The 18,215-nt window shown below is 36.2% G+C and overlaps 3 protein-coding genes across 4 annotated transcripts; 2 read left to right on the forward strand and 1 right to left on the reverse strand.

The window, feature by feature from the left end:
* The first annotated feature begins 18 nt into the window (after positions 1–18).
* Positions 19–5,367, forward strand: LOC110850981 (protein cycle-like). Its single transcript, XM_035852752.1, has 10 exons — positions 19–248; positions 637–877; positions 2,189–2,399; positions 3,336–3,500; positions 3,578–3,809; positions 3,882–4,139; positions 4,262–4,341; positions 4,444–4,544; positions 4,626–5,058; positions 5,122–5,367. The coding sequence occupies exons 1-10, from the start codon at positions 19–21 to the stop codon at positions 5,271–5,273; spliced, it is 2,103 nt and encodes a 700-aa protein (XP_035708645.1). The 3' UTR covers positions 5,274–5,367.
* Positions 5,368–5,562: 195 nt separating this feature from the next.
* On the forward strand, positions 5,563–6,913 carry LOC118436067. Its single transcript, XM_035853152.1, has 4 exons — positions 5,563–5,722; positions 5,803–5,869; positions 5,979–6,188; positions 6,247–6,913. Exons 2-4 carry the CDS (start codon positions 5,818–5,820, stop codon positions 6,621–6,623), a joined length of 639 nt encoding a protein of 212 aa, XP_035709045.1. The 5' UTR covers positions 5,563–5,722; positions 5,803–5,817; the 3' UTR covers positions 6,624–6,913.
* A 95-nt stretch (positions 6,914–7,008) lies between these two features.
* Positions 7,009–18,098, reverse strand: LOC110851313 (prolyl 4-hydroxylase subunit alpha-1). Of its 2 annotated transcripts, none has more exons than XM_022099048.2 (13): positions 17,548–18,098; positions 16,680–16,834; positions 10,931–11,110; positions 10,130–10,191; positions 9,939–10,064; positions 9,668–9,868; positions 9,488–9,565; positions 8,643–8,738; positions 8,070–8,137; positions 7,829–7,937; positions 7,617–7,745; positions 7,376–7,541; positions 7,009–7,288 (listed from the first exon to the last, which is right to left on the reverse strand). In XM_022099048.2, the coding sequence occupies exons 1-13, from the start codon at positions 17,868–17,870 to the stop codon at positions 7,203–7,205; spliced, it is 1,779 nt and encodes a 592-aa protein (XP_021954740.2). In that variant the 5' UTR covers positions 17,871–18,098; the 3' UTR covers positions 7,009–7,202. The 2 variants fall into 2 exon arrangements, with proteins under 2 accessions (XP_021954740.2, XP_021954738.2); XM_022099046.2 differs by lacking the exon at positions 8,070–8,137 and adding an exon at positions 8,465–8,538.
* Between the last annotated feature and the right edge of the window lie 117 nt (positions 18,099–18,215).

The following is an 18,215-nucleotide window of genomic DNA, read 5'->3' on the forward strand; positions in this document are numbered from 1 at the left end:
ATTCGTTTAGAAATCGTTATGAACTCCTACATATTCATCGAATTCAAGACGAAATCGCGAAGACTTACCGGCGAAATCGATATACGATTCTCCATCGATTCTCTGTCGAATCGGCGGACATTTCCCTTCGATATCTCCTCGAATTTATCTCGAAAGTTGGAAATTCGAGGCGAATTCGATATCGATATCAAAGCGAATGTAATATCGAAACATAAGAGAATTCAGAGCGAATTGTTATCTGGGATATTGTACGTTTTTTTCATGGAAGTAATTTTGTTTTACGATAATGATGTTCCCTTCGTTAGTCATGATAAAAAACTGTATACACATTAACTTGTAGATAAAACTTTGAAAATCTAATATAAAATTGGAAGCAATTACTCTGATTTTATAGAACGATGGAGACGAGTGATCTAGATGAGGACTCTGAAACATGTAGCTCACGTAGGACTCTGACGCCCACGGAAGAAGGCTCAAAAAAGCGAGTTAATCCAAGTTTCTTATCTTAGAATAATTTTGCTAGCGATACTTTATCACATGCCAAATATCACATTTGGAGACCTTGATACATTATTCATTAGCCATCAAGCTAAAATTAGTCATTATGGAAATATTAATTGGATTTGATTTGCACAGACAAAATCACAGCGAGATTGAAAAACGGCGAAGAGACAAGATGAACACCTACATCACCGAGTTGTCCAAAATGATCCCGATGTGCAGTGCCATGAGTCGAAAGTTGGATAAGCTGACCGTGTTGCGGATGGCTGTTCAGCATATGAAAACCCTCCGAGGCTCTCGTATCCATTCCTACTCGGAAGGTTACTACAAGCCCTCTTTTCTCACGGATGAGGAGCTAAAACATCTAATAGTCCAGGTACACGCATAACTTGAGATCTTGTTTTAAAAGCATCGATTGACTTTGTGTTAGTTCTCAAATGTGTCCATTTTGACAGCGCCCTGTTGGACAGCTCTAATTTCGCGTAGATTTTCCTAATTGGAGTTTTATTCTGCTCAATACCTAAATGTTGTCGTTTTTAATTAAAAACTAGTAAAACTTAATCGATACAAGTTGGGAATGAAACACCTTTGACCAAATGCGAAGATATGTATATATCTTTTAGCCAGAGTTCTTCGACATACATTGAAATAAGTAGAATCATGATTGCACTTAAACTGGGAAACTTTCAACAATCACAATTCGCAATTTTCTTTTATAACAGAAACAACTGATGTATGAACATGAATCGAGCGGCATGCTTATCGAATTTACTATGAGAATTCATGGCATGAGATCCATATCAACTTTCAAGTTTTGGGATTGATGAGCTCTATTAAAATAAATAGGGAGTCGGGAGTCACAAGATGCATAGGGTTACATAATTGGAAACCTGATAACTACATGTCTGCGTTTATTGATACCTGTGTCCAACGACATGTATGCATATGTAAGTAGTATGATAACGTTGTGGTAAAAACACAAAACGACCAATCCCTTCCAAGAAAATCTTTTCTAGACATTTTGTCCAAGGTTTCGCAAAGTATGTGTTTCATATTTTGCAAGTCTCTCTAATCGGAAATCAACATTGTCGTAGTGGTGAAAGTTAAAGTACATTTCCTGCATAATCGTAGTAACTATACTATAATAATTGTGTGTATACTACACTTGACGGTTGGCACATGAGGACCAAGGCGTCACCAACTCGAGCTTATGTGTATATGTATGCATATTCATTGTGTATCCACTTTCACCATTAAATTTTGTTGTCTCCTGGTTTGTTTTGGATCACCGTCTATTAATGAGCAAAACCGTGCAGCACAATGTTTACCATTATTGGGTCATCAAATTGCATTTTGCCTGACAGGAGACTTCGATAACTCACATGATATTCTTCATCGGTATCTGTAAGCCACAAGTCTCAATTTTCATGAATTCGTACGACTCGACCAATTTGTACATATACAACATCAATCATAATTTAGGTACATTTTACAATTAGTCTGCCTATCCTTACTCGTGAGCGGTATCAAAACGCTACACATTCAAGGGAGTAAGGGTTATACGATATCACGAGTCATTAGTCGGTCAGGGTTGAAAGCAACCAAAAGGAACTCGCGAAACAATTTCAATTAAACTATATTATTATGCAAGTTTAATTAATTGTTACTACGTCGTTATTTGTTGCAGTCTGCAGAAGGGTTTCTTTTTGTCGTGGGCTGTGATCGGGGGCGCCTGCTGTATGTGTCAACGTCCGTCTCCCAGGTGCTGAACTACACTCAAGCCGATCTCCTTGGCCACTCATGGTTCGATATTTTGCATCCGAAAGACGTCGCCAAGGTCAAAGAGCAGTTGTCCTCTTCTGACCTAGTCCCCAGAGAAAGACTCATTGATGCCAAAAGTAAGAATTTTATAAATGGGTGAACCACTAGCATAAATTCTTAACGATTCCTGTAACAATTGGGCATGAGACGTTTCGAATCTGGAATGTTCCCACATAGAGATCTGCCTTCAGTGTTATATTGGAAGGAGAAATAGCAACAACTCATGTTATTAGTTGTTCCAGTTTACACAGCAAGTAGACTCGGAACTTTCTCTACTTTCCTTCAATGCACATGTACATCCATATAATAACCTGTTGTTTATGTACAACTGCAAATGTGGAACGACTATCGCATTTCCCACGTACAACGTAGTAATCCTCTTCAGTTTTCTCCATGTTTCCATCCAGAAAATAATCATTAGTTACATAATTTACTCATTTGTTTTACTCCCTACATAATTTCTGAAATGTATTTTCAATCATTATGGATCCAAATCAATCTTTGAAACACACATATACAATACATATATTTTAATTATTTGCCAAATACATAGACATCCCGAAGTCCAGAGCTCCAGCAGTTTTATAAAATTAAGCATTTTTATGACTTCAAAATATATATTTCGTATGCATTTATTAAATTTCGTAAGCATGTCACATGAATATTAAACAATTTTCGTCTTGTTAAGTTCAAGCTCTCAATCCCATGCAACTGCAGAGTTTCCTGCTTACTCCATTTTAAAAACGCGTAACAACTTCAAATTAGAAGCCTGTCGGAGCTAGAAGGAGGTTGTATGTAAGAGATTATGGTTCAAACCAATGGACAGATTGATTCAAGCGTCTGTGTCCGACAGATACTTAATTGGCCAAGCGTGTAATTAAGTACTCGTTTAAATAATAAATGGAAAAATAGTTTCATAATACACAAGGTGACGTGATTGGCAGAAATACGTCCCCTTTCTTGACTAGTTCGAAATAAATAATGGTAATCACTTGTACTTTTTATGTTACCAGCCATGTTGCCAGTCAAGGGAAATATCCCTCAACAAGCCAACAGCCTTTGTCCTGGTGCTCGGAGATCTTTCTTTTGCCGAATGAAATGCAAAAATGCTCCAATTGTTAAGGAGGAGGAGGAAATGGACTTGGGGTGTCAACGGAGAAAAAAATCTTCCACTAGTGGTCAGTAAAGCAGAAGCACAATTTGTGTTGAAATATTGTACTAAATTTATATACAAATGCTAACTTTTTTACCATAGAACGGAGATTTTGTGTCATTCATTGCACTGGTTATCTAAAGTCATGGACTAAGACTGGATTAGACGACGCAGAAGAGAATGAAGCTGATGACCCTTGCAATTTATCTTGCTTGGTGGCTGTTGGTCGTGTACTCAAGTCCATAAATGTGCCACCATTACAGTCAAAGCATGCACCTTTTACGTTCACCTCGAGACATGCAATTGATGGAAAGTTCGTTTTTGTGGATCAAAGGTATGACAATTCTTACGGATTTGAAATAGTTATTTGGAAAATACTGAATACGGTCTCTTTTGCTGCAAGTAGGACAACGCTTGTGGTTGGATTTCTGCCCCAAGAACTGCTCGGGACTTCAATGTATGAGTACTTTCATCACAACGATATTGCGTCGCTTGCTGCTGTTCATAAAGCAGTACTGGTGTCGACTGAGACGGTGATAACTCCATTCTACCGATTTCGTACAAAAAGTGGCAATTGTGTCAAGCTGCAATCTTCATGGAAAGCCTTCCGTAATCCTTGGACGAGAGAAATAGAATACATGATTGCCAAGAATAAACTAATTTCGTAAGTTGATGTGTTTAGATTTATTTTCAATACTCGTTCCGATTCGTTTTTCAACATTTATTTTGATATATCAAAATATCAAAATAAAGATGTCAAAATAGATTTGATATATCAATTTTCAGAGAAGAATCCAAAGCTTCGTCATTTCACTCGGTTGGGGCGAGGGTAGAATCATACATCCAATCCAAAGAACATCCCTTAGGTATTATTTGCTATGTTCTAGAACTGGCATCACTTCTTTTAGAAAATGTATTGAAGTAAATTATTACAATGTAATTATTGTAATGCGCAGTTAATGTTTCAGGAAATGCTAGAGATGAATATAGAATTGGGAGTGATGAGATTCGGAGGATGGTAAACACTGATGCTCCTTTCAGAAAAATTGGAGAACAAATTGCCGATGAAGTAAAGACAGAGTTATCATAATAAATATGTAATACTGTGACATATGCAATACAAAATTATTGTATTTAAATGTCACTGTAGGTATTAGATTATCAACGCCAGAAGGACTTGTCGTCCAGTAATAGTCCAATCTCCGTCGATCCTGTATCATCAATCGTGTCAGAAGAAGTTCCACCGTCAGCGTCTCTTTCAAGTGATTTCCGCCGTGTTCATCATTCCATCCAATATGATCCCCAAACGCTAGGAAGCAACGTTTCAACACTTCGGCGGAATTATTCGCAGTGTGCACCTGCTTCTGTAACTAGTTCTGGTCTCGCAGCAGGAGGATCGTTTCAATTATTGGGGATATCGGGCTCTCAAGACTTATCTCTTGACAATGATCCACTCACGGATCACGTTTCAACAACAGTGCCCATCGCCTCAAACACGACAAGTGCAAATAATACAGTCCTTAAAATGAATGGAAATATTAACTCTATTCATAATAACCTCATCTGTATGACGAACGGAGCTGGTTAGTTAAATAATGCATTTGATCAGTTTTAATTTAACCTAACCTTGTCCAATCTCCATTTAGAGCAGGAAATGGTATACAGCGTTGGAGAAACTGTGATGTCTTGTACTCCAGCAGTGCGGGATGGGAACGAAGAGGCTGATATGGCTGTTATCATGAGTTTGTTGGATTCAGGACCGGTGGATTTCTCTGGGCTACCTTGGCCTTTACCTTAAATGGAGCTCTCCTGACGACATAAAATTAACTCTATCAATGATTACGATCTAAACAATTTTTATAATGTATCAAAACAAATAAACAATTGACAAGTGCAATTGACTAAGACATTTCTTAATAAAATCCACAATCCTCATTCGCATATGTATTTGGATATCATAATATCAAATATTGTGTTCTAATTTTAGCATGAACCCACCTTGTAGACGCGTGGAGTTGAATTGATAAGGGAATTTTGACAAGGTCAAGTCAAGGTGGCGTCTTTTAGATTAGACGAAGTAGCGTCGCTCTGCGCGTCTCTCTCCCTCAAAGTGCACCTCGTTTCTTGCGAGCCTTCATTCTGCATTTGGTTGTTTCCACGGAAGGTCAAGTCACTCCAGCAAAATTTCTCAAAATTGTACTCTTTCAAAAATTCTTTTACGAATTTCGGCTGGGCAAGTTTAGAAATGTAAGTTTATTTGCTCAATTTAGTTCGCTAAATGGTAATTTATATTAAAAAAGTTCTTCAATCCTTGCCTCTTTTTGCAGAATAATCGGGTCACGATGCAGAGTCATTGTTTTTGCCACTCTTGGGCTACAAGCCTACTTCTTTCGCGTAAGATAAACGCTATTCTGTTGAATTACTTATTTAAATAATTTCTAATTTTACTTCCTTGTAACGTGCATAATCGGTTTTAAGTAAATGAATAAATTCGCCTTTTCAGGTCGTGGCAAACCGCTGAGGAACCGATTCCTGCCCCCGTATCTCAAAAATTCTGAAACAATTGAACATCTCCCTGGACGCCGGCATAACCGATACACCCAAACGTCCCCCTTCATATCCCGTCATCCCAGCTTTGGACAAAGAAACATCAACCGGAAGATGGACTGGTATATAAAATATCAGAAGAAGGCGTGCGTTCAGGACGAAGAAGGTAGTAGTCGTAGGAGTAGTCATTTATTTGTCGCAAATTAATTAACACAATAACTTAGGAAACTTCTGGTTCCGGGGAACTCTGGAGGCGGCCTTGATGGAGAAGGAGATGGAGAAAGACGTGGAGGAAGAGGTGGACACGGGGAGTGATTCCTCCACTGCTGATTCGGGCCTTGGCGATACCCTACGAACCACCGACGAAGGATCGCCACCCAGTATTTGGAAATCTGGCAAGGATCAAGATGGAGCTGTGATTCCAGATCTGGACATGCATTTTAATAGCGACGAAATAGTTGACTTCGATAACGAGATTCTCAATAATCTGTCCACGATCAAAATTGCTGATAGAAAATTTTGTCGAAAACGTCAGCACATTCGCAGTAATAAGTTGAAGAATTGGACTTCGGATCAATTTTTCAAATTTTATTTTATGTAGTAAATATTGATTATGGAACGAGTTGAATCTTTTAGTGCTACTTGAATCTGATGTGCCGACCTAAATTCCTTGATATTTTTACTCTTCTAGTTAAAAAATCATTTTAATTATTGTATTGTGATTATATAGTATTTGCATTGTACTATTATTTTGTGTTTGTTTTTTAATTTTTTTTTATAATTTTTATTATGATTTTGCCATGTTTTGGGTGAAGTTTGTACCGGGTGAGAATTTTTATTATGACGAATAAATTGCGTACTAGTTTGTATGCACATATTTATAATTAACTTTGTCTACATACGACATACATGCAAACATATATTTAATTATTTGACTTTACGTATTAATCATGAAAATTTATAGAATGGTGATAGAATTATTTGAATTAGAACTTTTCCACAAAGTATATATATTTATTTTCAGAAAAAAAGAAGTATTAAATGTAAGAAAATATAAACTTTTATCATAATCAGTCTATTATGAACTAGAAATTATATAATACTTGCGTTCACCAATGAACGAATTCAGGCGCATGTATAAAAGTAACGTTATCTACTCAATTATGAATGGTATTTAGACTTATGGCCTTTTATGCTTGTCCAGAGGGTGCAATCCACACGGGGCTTTGAGGAATTGTTCATTTGATCGAATCCATTTGTTGGAAACTACAAAAGATAATTCCATCACATTATTCCGTACATATTCAGAAAAAATACACACGATATTCTACTGTATTATGTAAACGTACGTACCCCATTTGTCGCCATATAAAACGGCGCAAGCCCCATGACGTGTATTTTCATCGCCCACGAGAGACTTATCGAGGTTCCACCAGAAGGCGGCTGAACCTTTTCTTGGCCTCAGGGTCACGCCCGCTCTCGGAAAAACGGTTCCACCGCCGGCTCCGACGTTCGTCAACTTTATATGTAAAATTTACTCTTTATTTTAAGATTCAAAATAATTTTAAACAAAAAGTTTGAATATTCCTCATACGTAAATCATGAGAGTAGCAATTCGATCTCCAACAAATCGCTCCCACTGCGTGTAAATGCTTTTATCAGGATTGTTCATCAAATGATCCGTGTGTGGTACGTATAATCCCCCAAGCCCATAATTGGCAATCTATTAAAAATGTTGTCATACATTCATTGGTAAAGAGCTACGCTTATTTTGTATTCATTCTTCTGCTGACGAGAATTATGTACCTGATAATCTTCAGCTTCTTTGGGTTGAAACGCTTTGAGTCCGCTGACTAGTTCGACCCGCCGTGTGATTTTTATCATGAGCTTGTCCTCCCAGTCCTTTATCCACGCACTGAATGATTTTGTACAAGTATTTTGACTATTAAGCAGCTCAAAAAGTGTGCATAACTTAATGCTGACAGTGCAAGCTAAATACATAAAATAGGCAGACAAAGGATAACGAATCTATAATCTAATGAGTTACCTTTTACTCGTGCGAACTGAACTTTTCGTAAATGTTCCGTTCTTATTTTGGTGCAAAGACATTCGTAGCTGTTAATCAGAGTAGGAAAGATAAGTTTCTAATAGTGCATATACATACGTGACAAAAAAGCATAAACAGTACGAGTTTGGAGTTGTCAAAACTGCAGAGTTTTCTAAAGCGTGGTGTGTTTCAAGCTATTTAAGAGTCTCATCGTAAATAAATAAAATATTTGAATAAATGGGATAGAAAAGTAATAAAGAATTCTAAAATGGAACTACAAAAGTTCTACACAAAATACTAAACTAATTATGAAAATAAAAAAAACTAAGAAGCAAAAGTACGGAAAAGTGTGTACGTGCCCAAAAACTTTCATAATCAAAGTTTGACTGACTAACTTTTTACTGATTCTCTTTTGACTAACAACGTCCAGATTTCCTTCTTTGTGATGTCTATGTCGAGATCTGTAAAGCTGTAAAGTTGTTCATGTCAACAGTCAATTTACTTGATTTAATTCACCCCGAAGTGGATAAACGTTAATGTTGACACACTTCATATATTTGTTAATGGTCGTACCTTCGGTTTTCCTAACTCTACCAACGCATCCGCTTGTTTCTCGGTAATAAAATCGTGCACAATGACAATATACGGATCATGAGATTCTTCTTCTATCTGAAAATTATACATTGTTAAAAATCAATCAATAGTGTTACTATCATTTACTTTGTACCACTAATTTACATCATGAGAGGACAGAAATTTGCATTTTTACATAAATTCATAAGCATAGATAATTTACGAGAATTTGTGCCTAATGGAAATTACTTAGAAGACAATAATATCGAGGTCTTCAATGTAATTTAGACTCTTCAAAAGGCAAAAGGCAATATCTTAAATTTAAATCATACCAAATCATCTTGAACAATAAAATTTCGACATATCTGACTCGTTCATGTTTGCTGAAATGTGATGAGTAACCACGACGCATGAGGTGAACACTTTTTTTACATGATCACGGCGACTCTGTGTCTGGCGACATTACTCGATTAGGAAATGCAATTTGCTTAATAAAACTGGCATTGCTTGACCACATTATATGAGATCTGTACTAACTTGAACATTACAACAGCAGCAAATTCCACATTTTTTACAATAGCTCAACTCACGATCAAGTAGAAAAACTGTTAATATGTAAGATGCTAATTTGCCCACTAAAAATTAAAATTATGGCATCTGCTGCTAATTACACGCAGGAATTGTTCAAAAAATTCCAACAAAGGGCCAAATGTGCATACACATTAGTAGATTTATTAAGAGGATAAAAACGACCCTGAGCTCAATAAGAAGAGTTGTAATTCTTTGGAGGCTCAAATGGAAAGGCAATAAAAACATAGACAACTATTACAATTTACAAGACTTACTTTCAGTGGAGACACGATCAAATATGGAGAACCATCATTTTTCATTCTACATTTCAGTTGGGCCTCCATCATTGCCGGCTATGCAAAACAAAAACCAATAAGTAATTAATCTTTTACAAGCATGTTTACTTATTTAGGTTACAAGTTACACAGGGATAATACAATTTATTTATTTATTACTCGAAGTTTTTCCCCTCTGCAAAGTCGGACATAATGTTCCGTCTCTTCTTCCTCTGTTTGTCGCTGGAAAAGCTTTGTTTGGAACGTGTTCGGCACGGTGAGATTGTATTTTGCACTTCTCGACAGTATCGGGTTGATCGGGACGGGATTCGTCTTCCATCCCGTTCCCTGAGGCCCTTGTCGCTCAAGAATGTCGTCATGCTATCAAGATAACCGTGTTTCCGATAAGTAAAACAAGCAGTAACAAACCACACAAAAAACCGTAACTGACCGTGTCAATCGCGGATTGCAAGGACGGTGCAATTTCGGACAGCAACATTGTTCCATTTGATTCTTTTGCAGCTACAGATTCAGCACCTTGAAGCCATTCTATAGCTCGATGGTACAATCCATTTGACTGACATAATTTAATAAATATCTTATTTATTTGAATTTAATGACTTTTTTTAGTAAAGACCTTACATAAGCATGTTTTCCCAAAAATAGCAAATCACGAGCAGTTAGTCCTTCTACCCCTTCGAATTCTGTGAATAAAAATACGCACGACAAGATTAATAATCCGATGACTCATACATAATAATGATGAGAAAAATGCATCTCATTTACTACTTAATCTAAATCTAATCACGAGATGCAACACGTAATCCGCAAGAATTACGTGGAGAGCGATGGATCAAAAATAAATCAGATTCATCAAATTGTGGACGTGCGGTTGCGTCAACGTGGCTGAAATCGCATTTACAGAAAAACTGAAAGCGAACATAATTTTAAATTTTATAATGTGAAAACAATGATGCAACGGCAGACGTCAGTCAGTCAGACTGGGATTTGTCTGTCACATAATGAATTTACCACACGACAATTGTCAACAGAATTAACAGGTCAAAACCCAGTCAAGCACGTTGGCGCTTCTCGTAACAGCAAAAGACCTGCTATTATCTACTATCCTTTCCACACTCGTTTGAATATTTAGGACGGGAAATAGTACAATTTGTTTTGGTAAATCCAGTTTTCATGCAGAAATCATCATTGAGATGTTTGATATGAAATAGCATACGACGCATATATTTCATCATAAACTATGTAGAAGGTTTGTGGTAATATTAAGTAAGCAAAAAACTATTGTTTAGAGAAATAGGTGAGAATTTTCGTTTTTCATTCAGAGAAATGATTTATACTCAGTTTGGATTTGGTTATTTATTCAACTGGATAATTATAATTCTAAAAATTATTTACTTAAAATTCAACCCCGTTACGACTTACTTATGGAATCCGAGTTGACGACAGACTTTTGCAGCGGATTGACCACACCTTGAGTGAGGGAGGCCATATTAAGTCTGTATGTGTCCTGAAGTCGAACCAACGCCTGAGCAGCTCCATTAAGATCGTCCCCCTGTGGAAAATTGCTTCCCTCGCGAAATGACCCAATCCAAGAGTATACACCTACAAAAACAGGCACAATCGTATTAGCATCATGCATAATTTTGAGACAGAAAGCCTCTCAACAAATGACTCTTAGCCCAATTATCCCATTTTCATAACTTCCTGTCATGAATAAGTTGCAATTTTAAGGTTTACCTTAATTCGCTAAAATTAAAGTGAACCAAGAATAGTAATAAGTAAGAACCATGCACTACGAATTTTACGTCCGTATACAGTTAAATAGCACAGTTTTCGCCCTTTTTAGCGGTGCCAGCCAACATACAATCTTTTAAACATAATAAAAAGAAGCAGTTTCTCATAATTTGAAACCTTTACATATTCAAGGTTTTGTTGTATGCAACATAAATAAAAAACGTATGCATGTATGCGCTAAGAGAACCAAATAGGTTTAATTTCTAAAAATGGGGCTTCAAATACTGTAGAAATCAGTTACCTCCACTTTGCACCCATTACATATGTACATACAGTACTTCAATTTTCAGCCTTTGTATCCACCTTAAATTTTAAAGCGACTTTGCTAAAAGCTAAAACAACAACTTGAAACCAACACACACACACAAACAAAACACATTGTATAAACATTACGTATTCGGAATAGAAATGTTATGTTTGTGCTCATCCAAAGTTTCCATTTGTGAATGATAACTGCTATAATTAACAAACAACAACATGCCTTTTCCTCAGGTTTGAATGGGATTGAAACTGTCCTGCCGTGACTGGGTGACTTCAATATCACATTTAGCATGAGATAACATAATCCTAAATATATACCCATTGCACCTGCTTATGAGACACATTGCAGCATAGGAATTCTCATCTTTTATCTTCCGTCTTAATTGTAACTCATCATCAGTGTTTCTAAAATCTCAAAACTTTCTACTTCATTTCAGTTTATTTAACTCGAGTTGCATTCAATTAAATGGATTACATTCCCAGAGTTGCAGTCGAGTGTATGTCAAACAATTGCAATGTATGAGGAAAACTGATACGGAAATGGAAAAGCTAAAGTGGTTCAGTCAATTGCATCCATACAGAATTGATGCAATATTGAGATGCAATATTTTGGTGAAGGTGAATTATTAAAGTCTTTATCGCTGAGTGATGGACAGCGGATTTTTATCGCAAGTTCGAAGCTGTTTTTGAAGCGGATGTGCATTATGCGCCTGGTTATAAAAATGAGTGATGTGCATCACAAGTTTAGATCATTTCATCGTTCATTAGTTTCAGTCTGTGGTTTAAATGAGCTTGTGATTAATACTTTTAGTTTAATAGAGAGATAAGAAGAACCTCTCACTAATTCCATCTGCGAATATTTTATGTCCGTTTGATCACTCACAAGTTTCTAAACATTGATCTAGCAAGAGAACTATTTTCATAATTTGTCAAAAGTATAGCACAAGACAAGTTAGTGAATGTCATTTTTCCATATACAATTTCGTATTTGGATTGACATTTTCTAAAATATTTCTATTTCTGAAACCCAAATCAAGCTGTGAAGACGTCGTGTGATTATCAATTTGAGTTTGCACAAATAGAATGGATAGTCATCACGGGAAATTTTGATGGTTAAGTTTGTTAAGTTTGTTATTCTATTAAAGCTCCCAACCGCAAATTAGTCTGTATATCAGTCAAAATTACAGTAAAGAAAAATTAAATGTACATCGTTAAATTTTGTTCATTGTTACAATTCTACAAAAAAAAACTACGTTAAATGACTGACGTATTCATGACTATAAAATACCTCCGTCGTGCATAAACTCAACTATTCATTACTGTAGATTTTATCTGTCAACGTTGTTACGTTTATGAATCCTTTACCAGCACAATTCTAAATTAGGTAAAATTGGTGACACTTTATGAAAAGTGTGATTTTAACAAAATGACAAATTTTCTAAAATTTGTTGACTTTGACAGTCAACTCCCGTTGCAGAACCGAATGCATGTTTTCTTAGAGTTTGCAAAAGATGTGGCGACAGGTGGGTAGTATTTAATAACAAGGTGCAAATCACACTTACAATTTTGTTCGTGCGCACCCACTAATCTAACGCACCCAACCTTTGTATTTGTGCAAAGTGAATCATTATAATTCAATTAAGGTCAATATTTGACAGCGAATCACCGTCTGGCAGTCAAATAATTAATTTAGCAGGTAAACCGGTGAGACTTTATTATTCTCGCTGGGATACTGATGTGCTGCTATTTATACGATTTTTTAATGACAGTGAAATTTGCATGTGCAACACTTGGCCTGGATTCTCCCGAGGAGAAAAAAAACTTTCATGAATAGATTATCAATGAAGATTTTAGGCCTGCAAATACAAACGTATGACTGGTCTCAACCTCGCCTTATGAGATTGAGATAAGCTCGTTGATCGCACACACGGAAGCGAGTATAACGACTCGCTAGCCATGCAACATGCAAACTCTCTCCGCAACTCGAGTTGTCGATATAACAAGAATATTATGGCACAAGATGGTCCACCAAGTGCTTGCTTATTTATAGTGCCAAAGTCTTTATGAGGGACAATGGAATACGCACAAGTTCAAAAGATCACCATTTTTCATGCGATGTTTCTCGGTGCATCCGTATGTCTCCCACATGTCAATTTGCTTGATTGCTCTAACGCAATGAATAACAAACCTTTCCTTTTTGATACGCGATTAATGTCTGCCATTGCGTATAACAACTTGAGAACTAATCCTAAACACTTTCTGAATGCATGTCCAAATTTGCACATCCAAATTTGCACATGTGTACAGGTGCTAAACAGAGGTTTTTTAAATAAAGGAATCATTTTTAGAAACTTATCTATTTACTTGAAAACGGGTAATAATTGGAAGATACAAATAATATAAGTCTGGTTGTGAGGAAGGCAATTTTGTAAAATTAGAGTCCAACCCCAACCCAGCGATGAGACGGCATGCAGGTTACAAGAAAATTACATTGGAATCTCAAAATCTTGGAGTTGCATAAGAAGAATTGAACACAAGGAGCAGAGAGTGACATCGAACATTCGCACTTAAGGACGACTTGTACCCAAGTGTGTACAAATAGTATAACTTCGCACAAAGCATCAACAGCTCGTCTTTTATAACTGATAATAAGTGTGTCTATTTCCGTCATTGGAAATCTTCTTGGGTGCATCTCCCCTGCAAATTTTATTTTTGCCGTTTGTGGTTTCAAAATTATGTTCACGCTGGTCCTGTTGATGCAATTGTATGATTCTTTTTATCACCTCTTTCTGAAAATTAGACATGCATGCAAATATATCTCAACAAATAGCAACTGCATTATATTATTAACGAAAGGGAGACACCGAAAATAGAAAGCGGCCAAATTTTGCTCAGCATACATATTTACTATTGTGCTTTGATGCAGTTGCTGCATTTTCTAATGGAACTAATATCAATTCAGTTTACTCAGTCAATCCATTAGGACTTTACTTTTAAAAAAATTACATTAAATGTCGTCCATATTATTAAATAATTTGTTATGATGATGTAAAGATAAATGCTGCAGCGGAAATCCTGTAAAATTAGGTAATATGTTGTGACTCGTCTTGTGCGAGTACATAGTTTATTTTCAGATTGGGTAAAATTGGCTGGGAAAACTTTTCGCAAAGTGAGGAAATGCAGAAGTACAACAAAATTGCACCGAACATATGCAAGAAAAATGTGTGCAGCAAACAACCACTACCAAAAAATTAGGATTGTTTTATGCTGATGAACAACTTTCAGAGGGTGAATTACTTGCTGCGATTAAACACTTTAGCACAAACTATAAACCATCAATAAAGTTCTCATTACTCATTATTCTCGCACTCGTCGAGATGATATGAGATGCCTCAATAAATCAGAGCGAAGGATTCAGATCTATAGATGGAACTCGTAAACGCGTTTTTGTAACATCATTTTTTGTTAGGCTTGATAAGTGAAGCAGAACAGTGAGGAATTTAATATATGGACCAAACTGTGCGTACATACATACATTCCTCCACAAAGACCAAATCAAACAAATCTGCTCCCAAAAAATGCATTTTTATTAAAATTAACGAAACAGCACGATCAAATAAATAAATAGTACTGTAACGCATGGTAAACTTGTTTTGTTTAATTGGCGAGTTGTGCACATATAAAAAGTGTGGGTTACTAATCCTATAAAAGTATTAATGGCAAGGTAGCAGATGAATAATTGCATAGTGAGCTTGGTAAAAATAAATAAACAATCTCCTCTACTTTTGTAATACTTACAAGCTGTAAACAAGCTGTAGATGAGTTGGCCTTAAATGAATTACAAATGAACTATATATCTTTTGAAAAAGTGAATTTTGAAGAATTTTAGGTAAATTTCAAATGAATAAAAAATTGGTAAATTTTGAATCAAACTATAAACAAGCCGTAAACAATTTGGGCCAAAAACTACCAATTGGCATTTTTTATTTAAACATACGTTGTCTCTGGGTTTTTGACGCCTAGAAAAATGATGTCGGTATCAGAGTTTAACCAATTACAACCTGACTTGGTAAACACAATTTCGTGATACTCCATCTCGTACTATGAGAGCGATAAAGATGTGCAAATGAAAGGATGCCCTAAGTTCATCTCGATATGAACCATTAATTTTCCTACTTACGAGTTGGTTACAAGCCCTCAATAAAAAAAACTTTAAATCCGCCACGACCCTGCTCAACTCAAACAAAAACCCAAAAGTGCAAGTGTGAAATTTGTATAGAATTTTAGCAGCTTTAATTTAGAGACATTTAAGAACAAAAGTCTGATTATTATACGTGTTTAGTCTCATATCCATGACTGATGCATGTTCTGCGAATTAATTGGAATATATGCAGCAAAGCTCAAATCTTTAAATTGTGCTAAATTTGATTGGTAAGATAATTAGTTTTTTTCTACCTACATTTCTCTTTAGTGTAGCTGAACTTTATTAAAATTGTAATCACCGGCCGGAGAAATAGCATCAATCAGACCTATTTCAACTAGCATGCATAAAGTACCCGTCTTCATGACAAAACAATATATTTCATGTCGTCATGTCTCTTTGACACATGATCATTTTATGCTGGATTTAATGACTGGTAATTTGCATATTTCTATTCCAATCATATTTTTAATGAAGGTCGATTGTTTCTATCAACTTGTGCATTATCCATCACTCAGAATTCTTATTAAATAAAACTCGAGAAGAACACAGTAGCCTCTGGGTGGATTGGATTTGTTTGTTCTGCAAAACTTAAGGTAACGGATCCGTACTCCTCACAATAGATGTGATGAAGGAAATAGCACCACAAATTGTCGTGGATCTAGATTTGTGCTCTACCGAAATTCTTTTAATTCAAATACATAGAATTTTTTTAATTGCTGCCTAAATTTTATAATTATCTCAACATCATTCCACGAGTTGGATATTAAAATATTAGACAAAGCCGTAAGCAAATCTGGTTCAACATTTGAGATGAAAGGAATAACTTCCTATGCTGTTGGTTAATTGTGCTAGGACACAATTTTCTCGTGACATTGATATGATAAGAATATTAATTAACGAAGGAAGACTTACCTGTGCTGTAATTAGACACGGCATGAAGAGCCAACTGCACATCTTCCCAATCTGCGGTAAGTCGTCTTGTTAGCACGTAGGCGTCCACGGGATGAGCAACAATGTCCTTTGCGGACTTTCGGTTTCCTAAAAGTCGGCGTTGGTTGTCCACGTAGCTGTAAAAATATGACAACAAATTATTTACTGCATAGCAAATTTGTTAGAATTGCTGTTTTATAAATCGCATATTGCTACTATGAATGAATGTCATGAAAAGTTTCTCCAACGGCATTTTGCATCTTTTATCCCCCTATTTTTATTCCTTTGACATTCCCAAAAGGGAAAATTAGTCTGCATTGTTGTGTGTGCAAGACCGGACGCACCCACATCAGCAAATTAGCAATTTCATAGTGTCAACTGCTGCCACTGCTGCGGTGATAATATCCACACGGTTGATGACTAGTGAATGTGATTGAATGATACGATGACACATTAAATTGGCACAAGTTCTCTCTTTCCTCCGCATTGTGAGACGTCATCATCACATCATCACAGACAGGGTGGAAGATGACAATTGACAATTGATTTGTAGCTCACAATGAACAACATAAAGTGGGGTCTGTTCTGTGCGACAGGAGAAAAGTTGACTGAATAAATTGTTGTTTGATATTTTAAACTTTGAATCTATGTATTGATTACGTGCTGAAATCGAAAATTTTAAAACAAAGTATGAAATGAATGCTGCCTAATTTTTGCCAATTCTTATTGTACCGAGATATCAATAAGAAGATGCACAATTAGCTGTGAGTGAAAAGCTATTGATCGTCCAACTTTACGTTTAACTATTATTAACTTGTAAATAAATAAATGTTACAATTAACTAACTAACCCCTTAATCATGGTGGCTTTCTCGATGGTGTACTCCGTGAACGTGGTGAGGAGATCAAGAACTTGAAATTCGTTGTGAACAAGTTCTTCCAACTTGGATGTTGATGAAAACACGTCTTCTCGAGCATTTCGGAGCTCATTGGATTCCCGTACTCCGGAAACAATAGTCACGAAATGTGATTGAAACAGAGCTATCAGCACAATCGACACTAATCTAATGGCACTTGCATTATTTTTGGCAATATTTACATTATTGCGGACTGAGATCTTTTCTGACTTGTGTTTGCACACGTTTTGGTGGTCACTGCAGATATTGGCGGACATGTTATCCCGAAATTTTTACTGGCAACACTAGAACTATCGGATTATTACGAACTGTGCTATTTGTAAATAGCAACAGTGTTCGATAACAAACCTCAAAAAAAGTTGTGCACTTTTTCCATGTCAAAGTTTGTTGTGTTAGAACAAAATTCATGCAATTAATAACAAAGTAAAGCTATCTCGCTTTGCATGCGAAACGCTTGCCTGTCTTCCCCCAACTGATGAACGACATTGCTCATCTTCTTACTTTAAAGTAATGATGATGATAGCTCTTCAGGTGCCGAGGCGAAGGTGTCGTATTCCTCATCTTAACAACACTGCAAATTGATGCGCAAAAGTAGCGAAGAA

This window comes from Folsomia candida, unplaced genomic scaffold, assembly GCF_002217175.1.
Source record: "Folsomia candida strain VU population unplaced genomic scaffold, ASM221717v1 Fcan01_Sc006, whole genome shotgun sequence".
In the NCBI taxonomy this organism is placed as follows: Eukaryota; Metazoa; Arthropoda; class Collembola; order Entomobryomorpha; family Isotomidae; genus Folsomia; species Folsomia candida.

Bases quoted from the DNA above. Each gene is read 5' to 3' on its own strand.
- LOC110850981 (XM_035852752.1), top strand. From the start codon at position 19: ATGAACTCCTACATATTCATCGAATTCAAGACGAAATCGCGAAGACTT. The intron at 4,140-4,261 runs GTAAGTTGATGT...ATCAATTTTCAG, and splicing joins GCCAAGAATAAACTAATTTC to AGAAGAATCCAAAGCTTCGT. The intron at 4,342-4,443 runs GTATTATTTGCT...TTAATGTTTCAG, and splicing joins ATCCAAAGAACATCCCTTAG to GAAATGCTAGAGATGAATAT.
- LOC118436067 (XM_035853152.1), top strand. From the start codon at position 5,818: ATGCAGAGTCATTGTTTTTGCCACTCTTGGGCTACAAGCCTACTTCTT. The intron at 5,870-5,978 runs GTAAGATAAACG...TCGCCTTTTCAG, and splicing joins TACAAGCCTACTTCTTTCGC to GTCGTGGCAAACCGCTGAGG. The intron at 6,189-6,246 runs GTAGTAGTCGTA...ACAATAACTTAG, and splicing joins GTGCGTTCAGGACGAAGAAG to GAAACTTCTGGTTCCGGGGA.
- LOC110851313 (XM_022099046.2), bottom strand. From the start codon at position 17,870: ATGTCCGCCAATATCTGCAGTGACCACCAAAACGTGTGCAAACACAAG. The intron at 11,111-16,679 runs GTAAGTCTTCCT...CTGTTTTTGTAG, and splicing joins CGTGTCTAATTACAGCACAG to GTGTATACTCTTGGATTGGG. The intron at 8,539-8,642 runs GTACGACCATTA...ACAACTTTACAG, and splicing joins TAGAGTTAGGAAAACCGAAG to CTTTACAGATCTCGACATAG.